Source organism: Pongo abelii, chromosome 14, assembly GCF_028885655.2.
Source record: "Pongo abelii isolate AG06213 chromosome 14, NHGRI_mPonAbe1-v2.0_pri, whole genome shotgun sequence".
NCBI lineage: Eukaryota > Metazoa > Chordata > Mammalia > Primates > Hominidae > Pongo > Pongo abelii.
Window position 1 is genome coordinate 75,587,390 of NC_071999.2, and position 27,655 is coordinate 75,615,044.

The following is a 27,655-nucleotide window of genomic DNA, read 5'->3' on the forward strand; positions in this document are numbered from 1 at the left end:
TCCTCTCCTTTCTCTTTCCTTACAGCTGTGTTAAACAGTTCCTCTGTCACAGAGGCATTTTGTGTTTTTTTCTATATTAAGGGGAATGCATCTAAAGTTTCTCCCTTCAGTATGATGCCTGCTGAATATACTTGGAATATAAGCTTTACCAAGTCAGATAAACCTCTTTAATTTCTAATTTTGCAAACAATTTTTATAATATTTGTGTATTAAAATTTATAATGTTGTTAATGATATTTTAGAATGAAAAAATTATAATATTTTCAAGTATAATTATGAGATAAATAAATGTCAAATTTTATTTTCTTGTATTTTCCTGATCTGATTTTTAATCAAGGCTGTAGTAGCCTCATAATATGAGCTGGGAGCTACAACTCTTTAATTTTGTGTAACAACTTTTAGAATAAAGCAATTACTTTTTTCTTTAAGATCTTTCAGAAATTATGTGAAAACCCATTTACATTTGGCTATTTTGAAGAAGACTTTCCTAATATCATTTCCAATATTTACTAAGTCACAAAGCTTATTCAAGTTCTTTATTTCTTCATATATTCACTTTGCATCTTAAATTTTCCAAAGTTTTTTCACTTTACTTAGAGCCCAACATTTATTTATTTGTTTATAATTTCAACATTTTTTTAGAGACAGTAACTCATTCTGTTGTCTAGGATGTTGTGCAGTGGCATGATCATAGCTCATTGCAGGCTTGAACCCCAGGGCTCAAAGTGATCTGCTTGCCTCAGCCTCCTGTGTAGCTGGGACAACATGCACAAGCCACCTCACCCGGCATGGGTTCTAAAATGTCTAATTTATGTTTTTCACGAAATTACATTTGGGTTTAATTGTACCAATTATATTTGTTTTTAATTTACTCTATTTGTTCTTTGGATTAATCTTTGTACAGTAATTATTTCATATCATTATGTTGGCTACATGTTTTTCACATGTGTATGCACACATATGTGTGTTTAAAGTGGTTGCTCTACGGCAGCAACCAGAATTTTGTTTTCCATAAAGAGCCAAATAGTAAATATTTTACATGTTGAAAATTCTATACATAGTCTTTGTTGCATATTCTCCTTAAAAACAAACTCAATAAATTGAAAATTCTACAATGAATTTTAGCTTATAGTCTACACAAAAAAAAGCTGCACAGCAGATTTGGCCCCTGCATGGATATTTGCTAAATTTGTCTAGAGATCACATTAACCAATAACACTCTACCTTCATGGATATTGTAAGAAATTTGCAACATAAAACACCCCTTCTGCTCAGTCAAAAATCTAAAAGAAGAACATAAAATATATTTAAATTTACTGCCCTTTTCACAATTTTTGATGCTCTCCATTCATTTTTGAAGTCGGCTTTAATCTGGTATCAATATTGGAAGAAATATCTTTATTTCTTGTACTGTAAGTCTGATGGCAAAAAATACAAAAAAATACACAGTTTTCATTTCTCTGAAGACTTATTTAGTTGCATGTCTAGTATCTTTTAAAAGTTATTTACACATGACATAGAATTCTAGGGTGACTTTTTTTTAAACTTGAAATATAGAATTTCATTATCAATTAGGCACCACTGTTGGAATTTTTTTTGTCAGTTTGTTTGTTTGTTTGTTTTAAAAATAGGCTCTTGCTTTGTCACCCAGGTTGGAGTCCAATGGCACAATCATAGCTCACTGGCACCTCAAGCTCCTGGGCCCAAGCAATTCTTCTGCCTCCACCTCTCAAGCAGCTAGGACCACAAATATGCGCTACCATGCCTAGCTAGTTTTTGAATTTTTTTGTAGAGAGCGTCTTGCTATGTTGCCCAGGCTGGTCTGGAGCTCCAGGCCTTGAGTAATCCTCCTGCCTCAGCCTACCAAAGTATTGGGGTTATGGGCATGAGACACGGTACCCAGACCACCTTGTTTGTTATAGAAAGCTAGCTTTCATTCTTACAATTGTTTTTCTGATGTAATATGTCCTTTATTTTTGTTTTTAAGTTTTTTCTCTTGATCTTAGGGTTTTAGTTATTTAGCTATAAGTGGGACTTAAGATTTACTCAGCATATGTTTTTCTGAGTTTCCTGGAGCAGTGGACGGATCTTTTTAAATCAAATTTTGAAAATTATCTGCAAATAATTACTCATATTTTCACCAAATTAACTCTCTGATACATTCTAGGACTCATATTGCATATATGGTTCAACAACTGAGAATGCTACATAGATTGTTCAATCTTAATTCATTTTACACTCAATTTTTGTTTTACACTCTGCTTTACTTTAGGTAATTTCTAATCACTTGAATTTTCTCAAAAGCCTTTATATGACCAATTGCTTTATTCATTGTTATCCATCTTCTCCTATAAATATTTTGAATTATTTATGATAGTTACTTTTTTTCCCTTTTCTAATACTTTAAACAACTGGGTCATCTCTTGGTCAATTTCTATTGACTGATTTTTGTTTGAACCATCAATAACATTCTCCTTCGTTTTCCATCTACAGTAAAATTTGATTGCATAACAGATACTATACTTCTCCAACAAAAAAAAATAGAGGTGAAGAAGGGAGCTGGCCTTTAGTTCTTAGGCATTATTATTTGTTCTCTGTTTTGTTTTGGTTTGGTTGTTATTGGTATATTCACAGCTTTTTGATGGCTTTAAAAAGAAAATATAATTATTTGGTTTATCTGATGGAAAATGGAATTACAAATACAAGCATGCCTTATTTTATTGCATTTCACTTTACTGTGCTTTGCAGATACTGCGGTTTTTTAAAAATAATTTATGGCTTATAGCAACTCATTATCTAGCAATTCCATCAGCACCATTTTTCCAACAGCATGTGCTCACTTCATGTATCTTCGTCACATTTTGGTAATTCTGGCAATATTTCAAATATTTTATTGTTATTATGTCTGTTACAGTAATTTGTGAACAGTGATCTTTGATGTTACAATTGTTCTTGTTTGGTGGTGTCATAAACTATACCTATTTCAGACAATAAACTCAGTAAGTATAGTTCTGACTGCTTCACTAACTGGCCACCCCCTCATTTCTCCCCTTCTCCATGGGTCTCCCTATTCCCTGAGACACAATATTAAAATTAGGCCTACTAATAACCCTGCAATGCCCTCTAAGTGTCCAAATGAATGGAAGTGTTGCATGTCTCTCACTTTAAATCAAAAGCTAGAAATGATTAAGTTTAGTGAGGGAGACATGTAGAAAGTGGAATGAGAACAAAAGCTAGGCCTCTTTTGCCAAACACTTAGTCAAGTTGTGAATGCAAAGGAAAAATTCTTGAAGTAAATTAAAATTGCTACTCTAGTGAACACACAAATAATAAGAAAACACAACAGACTTATTTCTGAAATGGAGAAAGTGAGTGGTCTGGGCAGAAGATGAAACCTGCCACATTTCCTTGAGCCAAAGCCCAATCCAGAGCAAGGCCCTAACTCTCTTTAATTTCATGAAGGCTGAGAGAGGTGAGGAAACTGCTGAAGAAAAGTACAAAGTTCGCAGAAGTTAGTTTATGAAGTTTAAGGCAAGTAGTCTTCTCCATAACATAAAAGTGCAAAGTGAAGCAGCAAGTGGGTTGGTGCAAAAGTTATCATGGTTTTTGCCATTACTTTTAATGTCAAAAACAGCAATTAATTTTGCCCCAACCTAATAGAACCTGCAGCTTCTATGATCATTGATGAAAGTGGCTTTACTAAACAATAAATTTTCAATGTTGACCATATATATAAAGAAGATGTCATCTAGGATTTTCATAGTTAGATAGAAGTCAATGGCTGGCTTCTAAGCTTCAAAGGACAGGCTAACTCTCTTTTTAAGGACTAATGCACCAGTGAGTTTAAGTTGAAGCCAATGGTCATTACTATTCTGAAAATCCTAGGGCTCTTAAGAATTACACTAAGTGCGCTCAGCCAGTGCTTTAGAAATGGAACAATAAAGCCTGGACGACAGCACGTCGTTTGCAGAGTGGCTTACTGAGTATACTGCTCATTGACAATGTTCCTGGTTGCTCAAGAGCTCTGACAGAGATGTACAAGGAAATTAATGTTGTCTTTAGGCCTGCTAACACATCCATTGTACAGTTCATAAGAAATAATTTTGACTTTCAAGTCATATTATTTTTAAAAAGTATATTTCATTTCTTTTCTTTTTTCCTTTTTATTTGGATAGATTTTTGCATACATGTGCAATTTTGTTACATGTATAGATTGTGTAATGGTCAATCCAGGGTTTTTAGGGTATCCGTCATCTAAATAATGTACATTGTACTCATTAATCATTTTTTCACCTTCCTTCTCCTTCCCACCTCCTCACTCTTCTGGATCTCCATTATCTATCATGCAACTCTCCATGTCCATGTAATCACAGTTTTTAGCAACTACTTATGAGTGAAGACATATGACATTTGTGTTTCTGTGTCTGGCTTGTTTCACTTAAGAAAATGACCTCTAAGTCCATCCATGTGACCATGAATGACATGATTTCATTTTTTGAATGGCTGAATAGTATTCCATGGTATCTATATCATATTTTATTTATCCACTCATCAATTGATGAACAATTATGTTGATTCCATATGTTTGATATTGTGAATAGTGGTGCAATAAATATACAAGCACAGGTTTTTTGATATATTGATTTTGTTTCCTTTGCATAGACACTCAGTAGCTGGATTGCTGGACTGAATGGTAGTTTTATTTTTAGTTCTTTGAAAAATAAGTCTCTAGATGCTGTAAATAGTGATTCCTTTGAGGCATCTGTCAAAGTAAATTTAAAACTTTCTGGAAAATTTCACTCTCCTACATAGCATTAAGTACATTCATAAGTCATGGGAAGAAGTAAAAATAACTAGTTTGGAAAAAGAGAAGATTCCAACCCTCATATATGACTTTGAAGGGTTTAAGACATCAGTGGAGGAAGTAACCTTACTAGAAGTAACCTCTAACCAAAGAACTAGAATTAGAAGTGGAGTCTGAAGATGTAACTGAATTGCTGCAATGTCATGATCAAATTTGAATGGATGAAGAGTTGCTTCCAATAGATGAGCAAAGAAAATGATTCTTGAGATGGTATCTACTCCTGGTGAAAATTCTGTGAAGATCATTGAAAGGATTTAGAATATTACACAAACTGGTGGGGCGTTGTGGCTCACGCCTGTAATCTAAACTTTTTGGGAGGTGGCTGGTAGATCACTTGAGGCCAGGAGTTCAAGATCAGCCTGGCCAAGATGGCAAAACCCCGTCTACTAAAAATACAAAAATTAGATGGGCGTGGTGGCGCGTGCCTGTAATCCCAGCTACTCAGGTGGCTGAGGCATGAGAATTGCTTGAACCCAGGAAGTGGAGATTGCAGTGAGCCAAGTTCGCGCCACTGTGCCCCAGCCTGAGGCCACAAAGCAAGATGCTGAATCAAAAAAAAAAAAAAAAAAGAAAGAAATAAAAAAGAATATTACACAAACTTAATTGACAGAGCAGCAGTAGGGTTGAAGAGAAAATTGATTCCAATTTGAAAGAAGTTATACCGTGGGTAGAATGCTATTGAACAGCATCCCATGCTATATGTATATAAAAAAATTGTGAAAGGAGAATCAATTGTTGCAACGTATTTCATAATCATCCTACTTTAAAAATTTAAAAAAAATTAAAAAAAAATAAAAAAAAACAGATACCCCAGCCTTCTGCAACCACCACCCTGATCAATCAGAAGCCATCAACAACGAGTTAAGACCCATCACTAGCAAAAAGATTAACACTCCCAGAAGGCTCAGATGATTGTTAGTATTTTTTAGCAATAAAGCATTTTTTAAATAACTATGTACACATACATACATGATGATGTAGTGCTATTGCACACTTATTAGACCTATGGTATCATGTAAATAGAACTGATATATTTGCTAAGAAACACATATATATTTATAAACAAATATATATATAAATATACATATATAATATATATTTTGGTGACTTGCTTAATTGCGATATTCACTTCATTATGGTAGTCTAGAATCCAACCTGCAATATCTTCAGGGTGTGCCTGTACGGAAAGGGAGAAGACTTAAAAAAAATCAAACCTATGAAATTGAAGGTATTACGGATTGAAATTAAAAAAAAAAGAATTTGAAGGTATTAATATAAATTATTTGTTTTAAACATAAAATATATGAATTCTTATTTGTGTTTGTGCATATGTATGTATGTGTGCATGTCTGTCAAAGACTCCTTAGAAAAAGGACAGACTGCAGAATGGAGCAGGGTAAGCATAAAATCAGCCTGGAATACCTTTTGTTGCAGAGAGTAAAGAAATGCTCATCATTTTTTATGGCTGCATAGTATTCCATGATGTATATGTGCCACATTTTCTTAATCCAGTCTATCATTGTTGGACATTTGGAACCTGCACGTTGTGCACATGTACCCTAAAACTCAAAGTGTAATAATAAAAAAAAGAAGTGCTCAAAACAATTGCAGATATGTTAAAAGAATTATAGTGATGCTTACATCTATAAGCAAAACAACAGTAAAATTTGAATGCACGTTTTTCCCAAGAACACTATAAGAGAAAAGAAAGGAAGTTAGATCAATACAGGAAATTATTATCTGAAACTTTTCAGGAGTTTTTTTTCATTTATTTATTTTGAAGTTTTATCTGCTATATATTTTATCTTATATATAAGATAAGTGGAAGGGCATGGTATAATTTAACTTGAACACAAAATACATTATTTTAACTGGAAAACATGACTTAACTATGTAATTCATGCATTTAAGAAATGCCTTGTAAGATTTATGGTTTTAAATATTTTATTAATATTAATGCTGAGGATGGTAACATGTTAGCTATATTTAAAGTTCTCACTTCCCTATTTGTTTTGGGCAGTTAGTAACTAAAATGTCAAATCTTTATAATCTCAGAATTTGACAAAATGATTAAGACACAGATATCATCAAATATTTATCACATACCAATTAGATAAATTCGTGTCAGATGGTCAGTTTTATCAAGAGCATTAATTAAAACATTGTATGATACAAACAAACTATAATAAACTAGAGGATAAATATATTTCCTATGCATAAAAAATATATCAACATAGAGTTAACCAGCTTAATCTTACACATAAAATGTATATAGTTGCAGCAAGGCCGCATCTCCATAGAGCGAAATATTGTGTAACCTATATTATTCCATTTTAAATAATTACATAATATCTTCTCTGTCAACTATAACATACTAAATACTGCTAACTCGGTAAAAAAAAAACTGCAGAAAAGTTTGTACTGCATTTAGATTTTGTGACATAAGATATGGATTAAATTTTAGAAGAGGGATTTAATGCATAACAGACATTAATATTTTTATATGCACATATTTAGTTCTATTAATGCTAGAGAAGCAGGAGTAAAACATACATAAAGAAGTATATGCATGCAGCCACGCTAGAAAATCTCTTATTGAAGTCACTACGAATTTATTTTCTTCAAATCTATTAAACTTTTGTAAGTTCCACTTCAATTTATTATGGTGTTTGATATTGTTAATCTCCCATTCTTTTTTTAAATCTATTTTTTAGCGTTTTTAGCGAAAACTGTGCAGACTTCTTATCCCAGATTACCTCTGATTCATTGACTTTTCTTCCTGGGTCTACTCTTTAACCTTCTCACTGCCACAGGTTTTGTTCAGGCCTCTACATTTTGCCCTGATGCTCACTGTTTCAGAATCATTCTTGAGCACTGCCTTAATTATTATTTTTACAGTGGTTTTAAACATAACCCTGTATCTCAAATGCCTGTAGAACTGCTCATCACATATCTCAGGAGCATTTCATTATAACTAAATTAAACTCAAAGCTGTCCCACTGATATTTTCTTTCCTTTATACTTCTTTGTTTCTAACTGGTGCACTTCCAGAGTCGAATTTATGAATTTCCAGAGTCAAAATTATGAAAGTATCACAGTGTTTCTTTCTACTTTGTTTCCTATATCAAATACAATGTAAAATCCATCTTTCTCTTTGAACATGTTCTTGCCCTCTTTATGAGGCCTGCCCATGTCCCAGGGGCAGGGATGTTAGTACCTAACAGCACCCAGCTGCTCCTTTTTTCTTTTTTTTTTTTTTTTTTTTTTTTTTTCTTTCTTTTATTATTATTATTATTATACTTTAGGTTTTATGGTACATGTGCGCAATGTGCAGGTAAGTTACATATGTATACATGTGCCATGCTGGTGAGCTGCACCCACCAACTCGTCATCTAGCATTAGGTATATCTCCCAATGCTATCCCTCCCCCCTCCCCCTACCCCACAACAGTCCCCAGAGTGTGATGTTCCCCTTCCTGTGTCCATGTGTTCTCATTGTTCAATTCCCACCTATGCTGCTCCTTTTTTCAAGAACTGGACTAACAGGAGCTCCTTATTCCCTGGAAGTCTATGTGTTCCTGCTTCTCACACTTTATCTTTCAACCGCCACCACCTCTCCTGACTCTCAACCTGTGGGTGGATCTTAAAGCACTGACTAAGAATCAGGATAAATCCTTGCTTCGAGGTGTGACTCATTCTGCAGGAAGTCATATGCAGAGCTTCCGGAGAGATAAAGAGGAAGCAAGTCTTCATCCTTGATTTGTTCCTTCCTCTGCCCTATCCTGCTTCTGTTTCTTCTGAGGTCAGCCTTTAAATCCATCATGAGAACCTGAATTCCAGGCTCAGGCTCTAATATGAGGGAATCTGGCTTATGACATCATCCTTCAAAATACTGCTCAGTTCATCCTTTATGTTCATATAGTCTTCATTTCATGCCTGGATTAACCAAAACAGCTTCTCAGATCATTAGTTTCTGCTGTGCCTGTCTTTTATACATTTTCTAAAACCATACCATATTTCAAAACTACCTTCCTAAATTATGATAGTCATTCTATTGTGGTTGTTAAAGTCATTATTTCAGTACCCAGATTGCCTGAGTTTGAGTTCTAATGTCACCAATTATTGAGAGAATAACTTGGGTACACTTTAAATTTTTCCATGCCTCCATTTTCTATATTATAGAGAAAAGTGAGAAATTAAGAATTTTCTGTTTCTTAAAGACAAAATGATATGTAAATGCAAACCACTTTAAACAAGGCCTGGAACATAATCAACGCAGTGAGTGTTAACTATCATCATCATCATCATCATCATCACATCATCATTGACTCAGTTGTTATTCCTCTCCTCAAGAACCTACATTAGCTTCTAATTAAACATACTGTTTCAAGTAAAAAACTTATCTACTGGCTCCTAAGGTCTATCATAATCATCTTTATCCTATTTTTATGGTTTAATTTCCCAGTTATTTCCAATATAAACTCTATTTTCACCAACTCATTATCCTTGTAATTTTTGCAAGCAGAAATTCTTTAGTTCTCTATTTTTTCCATAGCAGTATCTCTACTTAAAATAGTACGCCATGTCTTTTCCACTAGGCTTACCTCACGCTCAATTTCTCTGAAAAACTTTCATAATACTCTATCATATGTTACTCATTTCTTTATTTGACTATGTCTTGGCTTGGAATTAGAACCATGTAGTCTACCTTGCAGTTATTTGCAACTGTAATAATTTCCTCAATTATCTTATGGTTTATCTTTAACTCCTCAAGTATATTGAAAACTCTACAAGGAAAAACATTATGTTTTATAATCACTATGCATCACCAACAGGGCATAGGCCAATGCTAGAGTATGTTTGATAATTGTTTGTTTTAATTAGTGCAAAGAAAGATGCTTCATGGACTGCTGACAATCTACTATAGACATAAGCAAAACATTAAAATGATATCCAAGTGATCAAGAAAACAAAAGTTTTTCAGCTTTACTAATTATTTTTTTCTGAAGTTGCTACAGAGATATTTTAAACTATCAAACTGAGTGAGACATTTAGGTGGATGGATGATTTAGTAAAATGAAAGAAATGTTATTCCTTTTTTATTAATCTATGTAAATAAATTTTCCATCAACACAGAGAAGCAGTACTATTTGCCTACTCCTGGGTATTAATATATGTTGTTTATGTAGGTAATTTCTTTTTAATGTATTTAATGTGGTTTAAGTGCTACTAAATGCATCATTTCAGTTGTCACTTTAGCCTCAACTGTCTACATACTAGTGCACTATAAATAACATTAAAATAATAAATACTTTCTTGAAATAACTAAACTTATTGTCAAATATGTACAAAGAGTGAAAACAGAATATAACACATTTTTAAATGCCAAGTGTTTTAGTCTGTAGAATAGGATACTTTTCTATCTATCAAATATCATTTTATTCTTCATTTAGGTTTTCATTTGACCATGAACATATTGCATGCTTGCTGTAAAAATTTAAATAATACATCTGTTTATACGTTTCAGAAAAAAGTTAGCCACCCCTTCTTTCCTCCTTAAGAGCCCTACCTCACAGGAATAAGATTTGTTAAGTTTTTGGCATATATCCTTCAACACTGTTTCGATGAACATAAAATGATAAATAACATTATTTCCAACTCAAGACTAAGTATGTTAGTTACATAAGATTTCCCCATTTATGTCTGCAAAATGCTCTTACTCTTAATAATGGCTAAGGGTGAAGAAAACTTTCACAAGCTCAATCATATTTCATTTCATATCTGTACATTATATCAGACAAGGTAGTGAACACCTCCTAATTTTCTTACCATTGAAAATTCAAATATCCAATTTTAATATTGATGTGTCAACCTAATTTTCCTCATCTGAACCTCAGATTAAAGGTAGTCTACCTATAAAAAATTTTTCATGTTTGAAATTCAAGGATTTACATTCAAATATTTTGGTTTACTTGTTGCTGATCAATTATCTTGGGCTATTTGGGAGAAAGTTATATTCATCTTAGGATTTCCATCAAGGCCTAAAGCACAAATGAATTCAGAATTTTGATTATTTTTCATGCAGAAATATATTAATGTGTTATCTGAGATATTATTAGCCTTTCAGACCTTACCTACTTAAAAATATGCCTAACAGTAAACAAAACTATCTATATAAACATGGCCTTTCATAAAACAATTGATAGTTGTGACCAGTATCAAGTTAAAAACATACACAATATAACCAGCACATACATAAATGATTTTATGTCGAGTCCTTCAATGAGGGTAATATGTTAACTAAAAACAAAATTTATTTGACAGTTTGGAATGATGATATAATTAATATAAATTAAACATATATAATTATGAATGAATACTGAGCAAGTGCTAATAATGTTAGCTAGCAATGCTTTTACTGAAAGAGCTATAAATCTTCATAAAAATTATTTATTTTTATATTATTCGATATTATTATAATAACTCCACAATTTTTAGTGGTAATGATTCCAACACCACATACATTTTGGTTAAAGACAATGTTTAGTTGTACTAACCAAAATATACTAAAAGTATTAAAATGTATTAGTTTGTTTATTACTAATGATTATTCATTTTAAGTCAAGAGCTAGTTTTGCGTTATTTACTAACTGTTTCATCATGCAAAAGTATCAGTAAAGTAGTATCAAATACCTGCAATAATTCACAACAATGCTTGTTCAAGTGTCACACAATATTTATTTATATTTATTAATATTTGTTTAACTTAGAGTCCTAAGATGTACATTACTTGTAAAATAATTAGTACTAAAGTTTTAAACTATAGTGTTAAAAAATTAATTGGGAGGTCATTAGGCTGAGACATCTCCAGGTTTTTGCCAAGCAAAAACCAGCTCAGAGTAATTTAACAAATCAGAAACCACCAACCAACCTCTAACTAGGCTCTTGCCCCGCTTTAACCAATCAAATATTTTCTTCGTCTCGTTTCCACAAGCGTCTTATGAAAACTTTCCCCTGGTCTTCTTTAGGTGGGTCTCCAAACAGCTTGTTTCGTGCTACCTGATCATGAGTTGCTGTTTGCTCAGATAAACTCTTTAAAATAGTAATGTACCTAAGTTTATCACTTAACAGTGTAAGGAAAATATAAAACTTTATTTGAATTGAGTTAGCCATAATGATTTTTAAAAACTAATTTTTCATATCCTACTTAAGAAACACATCAATGATTGATAATAATGTATTTAGTTTAATATATTCTAAATACGTTAAATATTTATATGCTCAGAATAATACATATAAAAGTAATACATTGCTCAGATGTTTTAGAATAATATAAACCAAGAAGAATTTTAATTTCTCATCCAATAGGAATATTGTAAACAATTTGCATAACTAAATAATTTAGAAAATAACTAATGTATACAAAGAGTAATAAAGAAAACAATGTAGAATATTATGAATATAGAATAATTGCTCAACAGATTGGTTAAAAATGTTTCAAATGAAAAAGAAATTGTTGAATTAAGATGAATAAAAGACTACAAGATTGAAGAAATTATAGGAAACACCCCTCTTTTTAAAAAATTAATGAGCCTTTGATGTGTTAATATATTTTTGAGTTGATTGACACCTCCTGACTTCTTAAAAAATACATACAATATTATTTAATTTATAAGTTAAATGAAGTCAATTTAATTACACTCTCAAGAATAGCTCTTACGCTGAAGAATATAATTGAATTATTAACTAGATGCTATTTAGATGCTAGCTCAGGATAATTTGTGGTTTTGCCACACATATTATGACATTGAATAATTCTCTCAATAATAATGACTGTGAATTCTCTTACAAATGGTAACTCAATTTTGTAGTTATATTTGAAAAATAAAATCAACAATATAAAAATGCTTTCAATAGGTAGCTGACAGATTGAACTCTAAATCACCTGCAGTAGTTATGCAATGTCAAATGTCCTTCCCCATGTATTCCAAGACACTGGCTTAAATTCAATGTCCATATTGTAATATTTCTATCATGGTAGAAATACAGCCATGTTTTTCTGGAATCATTTTAATGCATAAAACTATTAGCTTTCAAATGCATTATGGCTTTAAAAATAATATCAGTATGACACAATTTAATTTTAAATAAATATAAAACAAAAATGTCAATATGAAATACCTTAATTTATTAGTTGATATAAATATATATCCAAGATAACCTTTCTTTAGTTTCTGATGGAATAGCATATTTCATTTCAGATTTAAGGCACAATTCCCGAATTAGCGTGCCTAAAATTAGTATGACTGTGAATCCTACAGTCTCAGATAATGGAATTTTTCCTCCATAGTTATCAACCCTAGTTACAAGTAGTTTTATTTTTGAACACTTTATAATTGTTTTGTTTTTCAAAAAATTATTACCTAAAGTAGCATTTCAACTTTTCCACAAAAGAAAAATAAGAAATAAAAACAAGAATAAACAAAACAAACAACAACAAAAAACTCTTAAAAATGTGAATCCTTATTTCTGTAGTCATATAATATTCTGCAATCTGCATGCCAGTCTGTCACTTTTAAACATGTGAATGCATGTTTCCAGTAGAGGCAGACTACTGTACCTATGTGCAGGTATCTTTCGGTTCCCAACAATTAGGATAACATCACAAAGTTGCTGCTGCTTCAAATAACTTTCCATCTTTCTGAAGGTTTGCTCAGCATGATGAACAGCTTGATAGAATTCTTCAGAGCTACTGGAGTCCAAATCACTTTGAGTTGTCATCGAATGGCCGGTTGATGACAGCCTATAAACCACACACACACACACACACACAAAAAATAATAAAGGGATTTATAAAGAGCCAATTATCTAGAATAACATACAGGTTTTTATCATTTTCTTAAGAAAACTAATATATCTGTGTTTATTTTTATATTTTAATACAAGTTCAATAAATAAAGGTCAAATAATCTATTGTGGGATAAGTGATTTGTTCTAGGGAATAATAAATAAATGGAAAAGTTCTTTTTTCTTGTTTAAAAAAGGTTTAAAAATATGTTGTCCGTATTGATTAGGACATTAAGTTAGTAAACCTGAAATATCACAGAAATAGTAAATTATTTACATGCCTATTCTAAAATTAATTAGCAATGAAAGGTTAATTTCATTCATTTGATATTGAGAAAGATAGCTTAATTATACTATTCTAAATAGAATTCTTGAGATGTCATAGTAAATGTTGCTTTGCAGAAATAGGTGATTTTTATTATGAAAAAATATGAAACCTGGTTTTCAAGTAATATTGACAATTAAATTTGTAAGTAAATTACTGACTTTCATATTCTGCATCCCACTATTAAACAAAAAAATAGAATGTATTAACTCAGTACTTATAATAACTTTAATCATTAATAGATATTTTAATAAACCTTATGATTTTGAAAAGTCCATGATACTTAAGTTTTGTTACTTCATGTATTAATAGTATAGACTGTTTCAAAAAAAATAACTTTAATAAGTGCTATACTCCATCATAGGGAAGACTCTTAATATTCAAGTTACATGATAGACACATGATAAAGCCCAGCAGAACCAGACCCAATCAAGTGTTCTGATGACAATTCCTTACATAACCTAAAATTAAATATTGATTAGATTCATAAAGTTAATACTAAAATTGCTTACATCATGATAAATATCTTAGAAAGTAACATGGAGAATTCCGGTTCCAATTGCAAAGTAGTAATTTGCAGCTGACTAAATCCCTCTCCACGAAAACCACAAAAAAGTTACATACAATATCAAAATAATTATTTCCATTCAATAGGCTCTACTGAGGCAATCAGGACTTAGAAAGCCAAGATCCTGAAATACAGATAAATTAATTAGAGTCATCTCAAAATTATTCACTGCGTATTCTTTCCCTCTCCAGGTATTTACTAGTTATTAACAACATAGAGTGAGAGTCCAAGGAGCTCAACATAATATGGCAGCTAAGCAGATCTTCTGAGGATAATACAAAGACTGAAACCTAGAGTTATATCAGTGAAAATCTCTGATTTCATTAAGCTGACCTTCTAATTGAAGTACCAGCAAACAATATAGTTTATATTCAGGAAAAGACATTCTTACATGGACTCTGTGATTTCTTATATACAGTGCCTGACATTAAAGGAAAAAAATAGTAGGTCTGTAAAGAAACCGGACACAATGAGAAAAACAGACAACAGAAAGTCTCCCAGGTGCTACAGATATGTTCGAATATACGGATCACAATTATTACTTAATAGATATAAAAATAACTTTCATTAATCTTTTCATATAGATAATAAGCTGGATAATTTCAAGTCATATAAAAAATCAAATGGAAACAAATAAGGCAATACAATAATTTAAGATTTTGATGTGCAAAATTAACTAGTCGATAAAAGGCAAACAAATGAGGGTATGAAAAATAATAGAAAATAAACTAAGTTACTGAGATAAAAATATAGAAAACAAAAAATGGTAAAATTATAATATTCATGTAATTACTCAAACTAAGTTACTGAGATAAAAGTATAGAAAACAAAAAATGGTAAAATTATAATATTCATATAATTACTATATTTTGTAATCTTGAAAGTAGAGGGGAGAGATGATGGGACAAAAGCCATCTGACGAAATAATGGCCAAGAATTTTCAAAAATTTGTTAGATACTTCAGGAAAGAGAATCCAGTGAAATTGGACTTAAACACATTTTAATCGTGTAGAAACACCTAATACACTGATTCAGAAAATATTATATTTTATTGAACTTCTTCCTCTTGAGATGCAGAACCACAGTTATGCAAAATAAAAAATTTGGAGAGCCTTACCAGTAAAATGTAAACAACAACAAAAAAACATTATTTTTGAATAAGAAAATATGTAATTGATATTATTTCCAGAAGATGTGTTTGTGCACATAGAAAATCCAAAAAAATTGACAGAGAAGCTTACTAAATTCTATATCCACTGTTATTACATGTGTTCTTTGTTATCTGCAATATTTATCTACACAGTATGTTATTTTCATCAGACATTTCAAGTTCTCCTTTAAATATTTGAAATTAATACAAATTTTGCTGTACCATATGTTTGCCTTTAACAAGTTTGCAAATTACAACCCCAGAATATGGCCACTTCTTAGCATATATTTTAAGAATTCAGGCTCAAGCACATATAGCAAGAACAGCAGAATTCTTCCACCTGTTAACACATTGAATAGAAAAGTCACAATATGCATTGCAGGGTGCATTTTAAGATTTAGAATGAACATATTATTGACTCTCAGGTACAAAGGATAATTAAGTGAGGATTTGTAGGCTGCCAAATAGACCAAAACTGCTCCAAAAGGAAACCCTGATGCCTCTGGTTGGGTACTCAGACCTCATGATTAGGTTTTAAAATTCAAGATATGAGAAACACCTCTAAAGAATAGCTACAGATTAATTTAAATAGGGTTTGGGATAAAAGGTCTACATACGTCCTTATATTAATTAACCACAGATTAAATGAAATATTCTGGTCAGAAACTTTTTTTTTTTTGAGACAAAGTCTCACTCTGTCACCCAGGCTGGGGTGCAGTGGCACGATCTTGGCTCACTGCAACCTCTGCCTCCCGGGTTCAAGTGATTCTACTGCCTCAGCCTCCTGAGTAGCTGGGATTACAGGCGTGCACCACCATGCCTGGCTCATTTTTGTATTTTTAGTGGAGACGGGGTTTCACCATGTTTGTCAGGCTGGTCTCGAACTCCCGACCTCAGGTGATCTGCCCACCTTGGCCTCCCAAAGTGCTGGGATTACAGGCGTGAGCCACCGTGCCTGGCCTGGGGAGAAATTTTTATACCTGATAAAGATTTCATAATCTAGGAAAAGTTAAGATAATTATTTAATATACTTTGTCTTTAGTTGTTGTCCAAGTTATGGTGGGTGTACTATTAAAGAAAAGAGTGAGATAAGTAGAATAGAAAGAAATAGAAAAGAAAGAAATAGAGCTTGGTGAGACCCTGGTTTGGGGGGTGGGGGGGACATAGTATTTGGAAAGAGTAATTCAAAGTCAAAAAGTTAACTACTGTCAAGATAGTACCTTCTTTTATCTAATTAAAATAATCAATCTCAAATATAATATAGACTTGGACTTTTTCTGAGAAATTTGAAAACAATTTGAAAGAATGGGATTAAAAAAACAAAGTTAGATAAGAGGCTCAAAAAAAATAAATAAATAAGTTCCTGTTCTCTCCTAGATTTTTTTCCTAAAAGTTCTTACACATTAAGTCTCTTTATATTATACCTGAGAACACATTACTTCTCTTCAAGGTCATTAATCTTTCAGATAAATGGTTATGTTTGTTTCACTTGATTTTCTCTCACACATTTCCTCATATATAATTTCATGATCTAAGACTTTAGTAGGATTCTTTCTCCTCAACTTTATACTTAATATAGAATTTTAATATGAAGTATCACAACAGAACACTTATAATTTTTAAGATAATATTTATTATTTAACCTTCTTCCCATCACATATCCAACCTACTAATTTAAAAAGGAGACTTTAACATTTTAGTAAATTTACATTATGTATTTATCATGTTTTCTATAGGTATTAAATAAAAACCAGACATTGGATTATTTCATTGTTTTTTTCCAATTTTGTACATCAGTTGAAAAAAACTTTACAGTCTCTTTCCAATCGAAGAGTCCCTCATACAATGATCTGAAACTCTAACATTTGTCTTTATTTTGGCCCAAGAATACAAAGCTTGAAGTTACAAGAAATGCAATTTTAAATGCACAATATGACTTTTTATCAAATTTAAAGACATGTTTAAGTCGTATTCAACCTAACATATATAAAAATAAAATGAATAAAATTGTTTTGATCTCTTGAACTCCTCAAACCATAGCTATACTATTCTACTTCCTTTCATACCCATGTCTTGAAAGAATTGTCTTCACGTCTTAACTTCAGTTCCTGACCCTCCAAATAGTCCTTAATCTATTGCAATTTGACTTCCATAACTACCCATCTAACGGAACTACTCTTGACAAGGACATTAGTGTCTTTCTTGTGGCTATCTTTAGCATTTAATTTCCTATCATTAACTGCTGAGAACTGACCAACATACTTTACTGTTCTTGTGCTAAACAGTTCAGGACTCAATATTCTTTACTCTCTCTGTATCAAATGATTCTGAGGTAAAACCTGTTTCCCTATTTCTTTGTTAAACAACATTGGAATCAGACAGAAATAACTTAGTTACTTCCTCAAGGAAATATTTACTTCTGTAAGAATAGATTGTTAACTAATAAGAAAAAAATGTAAAACAAATAATTACTCATGTGTTTTTTACTTTATGACCTACCTACTGAGTGCAAATCTAAAGCTGTTTTTATTTCTTCCCACTGCCAACCAGTTCCTCAGTCTTCAATGGCTTCTTGGTTGCAAATCCATATCACACATTACAAGTTCATGTATGATCTGATGCTTTCTACAATTTGCATGATCCTTCAAACCAAGCTCTAATTTCAGCTACACTAAATAATTCCAGTTTCTGCAATATGTCACACCACTTTCTTCTATAGCATTCCACACACATATTTTTCTTACCTGGAACCTGCACAACACACTGACATTCCCATGGCTAACTACTCCTTCAGAATTCAGTTTAAATATCACTACCTTCAGAAAGCCTTATTTTTTTTTTCAGTGAATTGTTTTTTATTTTACTTTAAAAATAGATCCAGGGGTATATGTGCATTTATTACATGAGTATATTGTATGATGCTGAGGGGAAAGCCTTATCTCAATCCTTACTGCTTGTGGGGTGGGGTTACCCTAACATGTAGTAAGTATGGTTTAAATACATCTCTGCCATGTCAAACATTTTAGGAGTTCAACAACTATTTGTTAAATCAATGCATAAATATATTCTATGACAAGATGGTTTGGTCAGATACTAATTTTAGTTTGTTATGTGTTTTTGTTTACTTTTGGTTTTCGTTTCCACAGACCACACAAATGTGTTGCTCAGAATAGCTACCACTAAATAAATAAGCAATAGAATTTATATCCCAAAACCTAACAGAATGCCTGGCACACAGATTTAGTAAATGTTTGTGGCATAAATTGTAATTTTTGAATATCAAATAGTTTCCAGAGCTCATGAGAAACAAACAAACAAACAAAACATAAAAGAACTGCTGTAACCAGAATACATACTTTCTTGCATTTCTCTGGCAGTACCATTGTGTACATTATGACAATACTAAAGATTACACTAAATATAGTGAATAAAATACATTTAAAATCATTTAAATAAATAAGATATATTAATTGAAAACAATAATTTCTGGATGACTAGATTCAAAATTTTTTCTTAATGTGAGTCGCTAAGAGAGCAACGAAAATGGCAAAATAAATTTGAAAGCAGTTTTTTTTCCTAAGTGATAAGGATTAGCTTTTGTTTTGAGAAAAATATTTTAAAGAACATTTTGTAATATCAGATAAAGAAATCACTCTTACATACATAGTTCTTAGACAAAGACCTGAATGTAGTAAAAGATGACTTTATTTAAGGGAAAAAAATTAACTATTTGTTTGAGCCCAGCAAATTCAGTATGTATTTCAGGCAATGTATATGTCTTCAGATTATATTTGCATTAGAGATATATGTATTTTAATTTTTTAAAAATATTTTTGAGTAGTGGGAAATTGAACATTTATTATTTTCTACCTTTTAAAAAATGCTCACATATTTTATATCAGCACACATTATTTTAAACAACATAAAGTCATTTTTACAAAAAAATTCAAAGCTCAAAAACTGCCCAAAATAAAAAAAATCTAAAAAAATGCTAACAATTGTTCTTCAAACCAAAAGAATGCAAATGTGACTGTGATTCTGAAACTGTAATTATGATAGATAAACCACATATATCTTTAAAATAAAAAGATTAAAAGAGGACACTATTAAAATAATAACTATTTTTTTCAGAAATAGGCAATATAAATATGTGAATAGTGACATAAAAAGTTTTAAGTGATGGGAGAGAATAAAGTGTACCATGTTTTTGCTTGTTTCTTTACTTTGCAATGAAAGTTGTTATCAGTTTAAAATAACTTGTTAATATAGGGTGTATTTTGTAACCCTTATGGTAACTAAAAAGCAAAAACCTATTATAGATACATTAAAAATAAAAACTGGCTCATGCCTGTAATCCTAGCACTTTGGGAGGCCGAGGTTACCTGAACTCAGGAGTTCGAGACCAGCCTGGGCAACACGGTGAAACCCTGTCTCTGCTAAAAATGCTAAAAAATTAGCTAGGCATGGTGGTGTGCGTATGTAGTCCCAGCTAATTGGGAGACTGAGACAGAAGAATTGCTTGAACCTGAAAGGTGGAGGGTGCAGTGAGCCAAGATTGCACAACTCCACTCTAGCCTGGGTGACAGAGCAAGACTCCGTCTCCAAAAATAATAATAATAATAATAATAATAATAATAAATAAAATAAAAAGCAAGAAACCAAATATGTTACTAAAGAAAAATAACTTAACCTCAAAGGAAGACTGAAAGAGAGAATGAAAGTAAGAAAGAATCTACCAAACAACCAGAAAATAACAAGCAAAATGGGAGTAGTAAATTCTTCCCCGTCAATAATTACCTTTAATGAAAATAAATTAAATTATTCAATTAAAAGACATGGATTAGCTGAATGGATACACTTATGCAACTAGAAACCAAAAAAGAACACTACCACTATAATAGTTATATCAGATAAAATAGATTTTAAGACAAAAAGGAAGAAAATACAAAGATGGTCATTATATGATGATAAAGGGGTCAATTCACCAAGATTAAATAAAAGTTTTCATACTAGGAATCCTAGCCAGAGCATTTAGGCAAGAGAAGAAAGGATATTCAAACTGAAAAGGGAAAAATTAAATTGTCCCTGTTTGCAGATGTTGTGATTTTATATGTAGAAAACCTTAAAGAGTCCACCTAAAATCTGTTAGAAATAAATTCAGTAAAGTTTCAAGCTATAATATCAAAATGTAAAAATCGGTAGTATTCTTCTACCTCAACAGCAAACTATCTGAAAAAGAAATCAATAAAGCAATCCCATTTATAATATCTATTTTAAAGACCCTAAATATAAAGATAATAGAGAGGGTGCAAGATTTTTACAATGAAAACTACAAAATACTGATGAAAGCAATTGAAGAAGATATTAATAAATAAAAAGTTATCCTATGTTCATTGGTTGGAATAATAATTTTTTAAAATGCTCATACCACCTACAGTGGTCTGCAGATTCAATAAAATCACTATCAAAATACTAATGACAGTTTTCAAATAAATGGTAAAAGCAATCTTGAAATTTGTATGAAATTTATATGGAAAAGATCCCAAATATCCAAAGCGATTTTGAGTAAAAAAATAAACTAGCTGGAGGCATTAGACTACCTGACTTTAAAATATACTATTCTCGGTGTGGTGGTTCCCATCTGTAGTCCTAGCACTTTGGAAGGTCAAAGCAGGAAGATTTCTTGAAGCCAGGAGTTTGAGACCAGCCTGGCAACAATGTGAGACCCCGTCTTCAAAAAAAAAAAAAGAAAAAAAGAAGAAGAAGAGAAAAAAAAACTGTGTGTGATGGTAAACTCCTGGAATCTACTACTCAGGATGCTATGGCAGAAGGGTCGCTTGAGCCCAGGAGTTGAGTCAGCAATGACCTGTACTTACATCACTGCACTCTAGCCTTGGTGACAGAGCAAGCCCCTATTTCAAAAATAAATAAATAAAAAGAGCTATACTACAAAGCAGTATTAACCCCAACAGCATAGTACAGGCATAAAAATAGATACATAGACCAATGGAACAGACTAGAGAGCCAATAAATACATCTATGCATTTATGGCTAACTGATTTTTGACAAAGGCACAAAGATCCCACAATAAATGATGCTTGAAAAACTGGATATTCACATGCAGAAGAGTGAAACAACATCCCTGTCTCTCACTACTTAAAATCAACTAAAAATAGATTAAAGTCTTAAATGTAAGACCTAAAACTATAAAATTACTAGAGGTAAACATAGGGAAAATGGTTCATGACATTGGTCTGGGTAAGGACTTTTTTGGATGAGATCTCAAAAGCACAGGAAACATAAGTAAAAATAGACAAGCGGGAATGGTATAGGAGTTAAAAAGAAATTATTTAGGCAGATAGTGAGGGTAAGGATGTCTTTGGTAAGGTTTCTCTTTTAATAAAAAGCAGCCCCCAAATCATTTCTTTTCTGAAAAAATCAGCCTGTAAAATTGAGCTGCAGACATAGATAAGCAAACTGGAATCTTGCACAGGTGAATGTTGGCAACCGTGACAATAGGGAAAGACTACCTACAGGCCAGGCATGTTCAACATGGCAGCTCCATCTTCCATTTTCATTGCCAACCACGTGTACAGCAAGGAGCAGACAACATGATGCCTGCCAGATAGAAAACCTATTTGCATAATAAAAGATTAGGGTGGGGCAGCCAGCTTCTTTGAGCTAGGTAAATGTCACACCTAGTCCAATCAATCTTTGGGCCCTATATAAATCAGATACTGCCTCCTCCTCTAGCTAGTCTATAAAACCCATGCATTTCACCACGGGACTGGAAGACCCACTTGGGCACTCCTCTATCTCTTCAGGACAGAGAGTTATTCTCTTTTTCTTTTGCCTATTAAACCTCCACTCTTAACTTCACTCCATGTGTGTCTATGTCCTTGATTTCCTTGGCATGAGGCAAGGGACCTCGAGTATTACCCCAGACAATGCCACTTCAGGTTTATATCAACCTAAAAACTTCTGTGCAGGCTGGGCGTGGTGGCTCACACCTGTAATCCCAGCACTTCGGGAGGCCAAGGTGGGCAGATCACATGAAGTCAGGAGTTCAAGACCAGCCTGGCCAACATGGCGAAACCTGATCTCTACTAAAAAAATTAAAAAATTAGCCAGGCGTGGTGGTGGGCGCCTGTAATACCACCTACTCAGGAGGTTGAGGCAGGGAGAATCACTTGAACCTGGGAGGCAGAGTTTGCAGTGAGCCGAGATTGCACCACTGCACTCCAGACTGGGTGACAGAGCGAGACTCTGTCTCAAAACAAACAAACAAGCAAACAACAACAACAAAAAAACCTCTGTGCAAAAAAAGATCAAAAAGTAAAGAGACAGCTTACCGTGTGGGAGAAAATATTTGCAAACTATGCATCTGACAAGGGGATAACATTCAGAATATATAAGAAATGCAATTAAGTCAATAAGAAAACAAAGAAAAACCAGTCTGAGTTTAAAATAGGCAAAAGAACTTAATAGACATTTCTCAATAGAAGACATACAAATGGCCAATAGATATATGAAGAAAAATGAAAAATGCTCAACTTCATTAATCATCAGATAAATGCAAATCAAAATCACAATAAAATATCACCTTATAACTGTTAGAATGGTTGTTATCAAAAAGAAAAAATATATATAACAAATACTGGTGAGAATATGGAGAAAGGGAAACTCTCATATTATGTTGGTGGGAATGCAAATTAGTACAGCCATTATAGACCAGTATGGAGACTCTTAAGAAAAAACAGATTACCATATGATCCAGCAATTCCACTACAGGGTATATGCCCAAACGAAATGAGATGAATATGTTGAAAATATAGCTGCAACCCCATTTTATTACAGCACTATTAACAATAGACAACATTGCTAATCAGCCTAAGTGTTCATCAAAGGCTGAATGGATAAACAAAAATGTGATCCATGTATACATATAAAATATATATTTTATATATATTATATATATTCCATATATATATCTTATGTGTGTGTATATATATATATATACATAGTATTCCACTGTGTGTGTGTATATATAACTATATATGTATAACTCACATATATATGTAAATATATATATATTATTTAAAGTAATATCCTCCAGGATCATTCATGTTGCAAATGACAGAATTTCATTCTTTTTTATTGATGAATAGTATTCTATTGTATGGAATACTATTCGTATCCTCCAGGATATTACTTTAAATAAAATAAATCAAGTACTTAAGGACCAATATTACTATGTTCTCACTCATTTGTAGAATCTAAAGAAGTTGGTGTCATATAAGTAAAGAGTAGAATAGTGGTTACCAGAGACTGAGGACACTGTGGGGAGAGAAGGATGGGAAGAGATTCATCAATTGATAAAAAGTTAAAGTCAGGAGGAATAAGTTCTGTTGTTCTGTTGCACAGTAGGGTGACTATAGTTAATAGTAATTTATTGCATATTTCAAAATAGCAAGAAAAAGGGTTTTGAATGTTCTCATCACAAAGAAATGACAAGTGTTTGAAGTGATGGATATGTTAATTGTCCTTATTTTATCATTGCACATTGTATACATATATGGAAATATCACCCCGTACTCCAGAAATATGTACAATTATTATGTATCAATTAAAAACAAACAAAAACCTCAAACAGCAAGTGCATCTAACTCTATAGTTGATATTAAACCATTCTTATTTCAACATATAATTACCATAAATTTAGAAAACTATGCATATTATATTCTGCTACTTGTTTTATTCTTATGGAGTGTTGCCAAAAAAAGTTCTATTATGAAAATAAGATATGTTGATGTTTGGTAAGAAATTTTGAATGTTATCCAAATATGTATATTCAGAAAAAGATTTTTCCTACCAAAGTTTTGCTTACATAATTCTATAATCTTAGAGATGACAGTGTTGAGGGGACAAGAAATCAAAGGAAAAGAAATTGAAGTGATGCTAAGATACTTGATGTGTTTAATAACCTAAACTTCTGACATACTTATTATTTGTAAATATTAATATTCAAAATTGATGAGATTCCAACTTAATGATTATTATAATAGTGATATTTTCATAATAGACAAGAAGTCTTTGTATTAGATATCCAATAGTAAATAATATATTATGATAAATTAACTGTACTTTTTTTAGATCATGAATAACAAGATAAAAATATATATTTATACATATATATAGCTGTACACCAAACTATTTGAAATTATCATAAAATATTTCTTGTATATCATCTAAAATACCATTTCCTTTAAAATACCTTAATGTTTGCCAGAAATGAAACATATTTGCTCTATTCAAGTTTGCCATTTACAATGTATCTCTGCCTATACAACAAAAATACTAATTAAACCCATGGTCTTAGTTCTGCTTTTCAAATAAACCAGAATAGAGTGAAAAAGTAGTTACTTTCTTTTTAAAGGAGAAACTCTTTGAGCTATGAGTATTGCTTTATAAATTCTCTGATACAATAATAAAAGAAAACTATTTTCTTGTAGCAATTACTTTGGAGAGATAAACTCAGTAGAACCTCAAAATGGATACTGAAAATTACAAATGAACTTAATGTCCTTTATTTATATTTTCAGCTATTCAATAAAAATCAGCTTTTTTTCTGCCTTCCTGGTGAAGTATCACAAAATAAAAACATTTAAATAACTTTAATCTAGGTCAAAGGAAAGAAAAAAGGAAGTGAAAAGGAAGGGAGGGTGGAGTAAAGGGAATTAGGGAAGGAGGCACAGTGGAAGTAAAGAAGGATGGAAGGAAGGAAAGAAGGACTACTAAAGAACTCTTTTCCATTGTTTTACCTAATGATAACAACTGTCGTGATTTCTTACACTAAAGATTGTTTTGACTCTCTTTGAAATTTATATGAATGACTCTTAGAGTAAAATATACAGATAAAAATAGAAACATAAATATCTATAATAATATGGGTAATATACATATAGATATTTATACATATATAGGTATCCTTAGTACAGAAGTTTCAGAATAATGGAACTAAAATAACAATTACTATGAAAAGATACATTAAATGTAGAATAAACTGCTACTTACAAATGAGTGCAAAGACTGTGTTTTATTTCAATTTTCTTTTTTTTTTTTTTTGAATTATCTTTTATTTTAGGTTCAGTGGTACAAGTTCAGGTTTGTTATAGAGGCGGACTCGTGACTCTAGGGTTTTGTGTACAGGTTATTTTGTCACCCATGTACAAGCATAATACTAAATGGCTTTTTTGGGGGGAGGGGAACCTCTCTTTCCTCCCACCCTACACCCTCAAGTTGGCCCCAGTGTCTGTTGTTCTGTTTCTGTCCATGTGTTTGCATTACTTAGCTCCTACTTATAAGTGAGAATATGTGGTGGTGTCTGGTTTTCTCTTCCTGTGTTAGTTTGCTAAGAATAATGGCCTACAGTTCCATCCATGTTCCTGCAAGGACATGATCTCATTCTTTTTTATGGTTGCATAGTATTCCATGGTGTATATGTACCACGTTGTCTTTATCCAGCCTATGGTTGTTAGGCATTTAGGTTGATTCCATGTCTTTGCTATTGTGAACAGTGCTGCAATAAACATACGCATACATGCGTCTTTATGGTAGAATAATTCATATTCCTTTGGATATATACTCAGTAGTGGAATTGCTGGGTTGAATCGTAGTTCAGTTTTTAGTTCTGTGAAGAATCACCACACTGTCTTCCACAACAGATGAAGTAATTTACACTCCCCACCAGTAGATTATAGGCATTCCCTTTCCTCTGCAACCTTGCTAGCGTGTGTTATTTTTTGACTTTTTAATAATAGCCATTCTGACTGGTATGAGATAATATCTCGTTGTGATTTTGATTAGTATTTCTTTAATGATTAGTGATATTGAACATTTTTTCATAAGTGTATTGGCTGCAAGTATGTCTTCCTTTGAAAAGTGTCTTCATGTCTTTGCCCACTTCTTAATGGTGTTGTTTGATTTTTGTGTGTGTATTTATGTTCCTTATAGATTTTGGATATTAGAGCTTTTGTCTTTTTGTCAGATGTATAATTTGCAAATATTTTCTCCAATTCTGTAGGTTGTCTGTTTGTTCTGTTGATAGTTTCTTTTGCTGTGCAGAGGCTGTTTAATTAGATCTCATTTGTCAATTTTTGCTTTTGTTGAATTTGCTTTTAGCATTTTAATGATGAAATCTTTGAGAGTTTCTATGTCCAAAATAGTATTTTCTAGGTTATCTTCCAGGATTTTTATAGTTTTATGCTTTACATTTAAGTCTATAATCTGTCTTGAAATGATTTTTGTATATAGTGTAAGGAAGGGGCCCAGTGTCAGTTTTCTGCGTGTAGCTATCTAGTTATTCCAGCACCATTTTTTGAATAGGGAATCCTTTCCCCTTTGCTTATTTTTGTCCCCTTTGTCAAAAATCATGGTTGTAGGTATGTGGCTTTATTTCATGGCCCTATTCCGTTCCGTTGGTCTATGTGTCTCTTTTTGCACTAGTATTATGTTGTTTTGCTTACTGTAGCATTGTAGTACAGTTTGAAGTCAGGCAGTGTGATTCCTCTAGCTTTGTTCTTTTTGCTTAGAATAGTTTTGAGTATTCAGGCTCCTTGGTTCCATATGAATTTGAGAACTAGTTTTTTTAGTTCTGTGAAGAATATCATTGGTAGTTTGATGGGAATAGCATTGAATCTATAAATTGCTTTGGGCAGTATGGCCTTTTTAATAATATTGATTCTTCCTATCCAAGGATATGAAATATTCTTCCATTTGTTTTAGTAATTTATGATTTCTTTGAGGAGTGTTTTGTAATTCTCATTGTAGAGATATTTCACTACCCTGGTTAGCTGTAGTTCCAGGTATTTTATTCTTTTTTGGCAACTGTGAATGAGATTGC

The 27,655-nt window shown here is 32.1% G+C and overlaps 1 protein-coding gene across 1 annotated transcript in view; it reads right to left on the reverse strand.

Annotated features, from left to right (window-relative positions):
• The window catches only part of KLHL1 (kelch like family member 1), a 423,432-nt gene that overhangs the window by 269,938 nt on the left and 125,839 nt on the right, over positions 1–27,655 (reverse strand). The window contains exon 2 of the mRNA XM_024230886.3: positions 13,484–13,666. Coding sequence (XP_024086654.2) covers positions 13,484–13,666 — 183 coding nt within the window. The remainder of the gene's footprint in view (positions 1–13,483; positions 13,667–27,655) is intronic.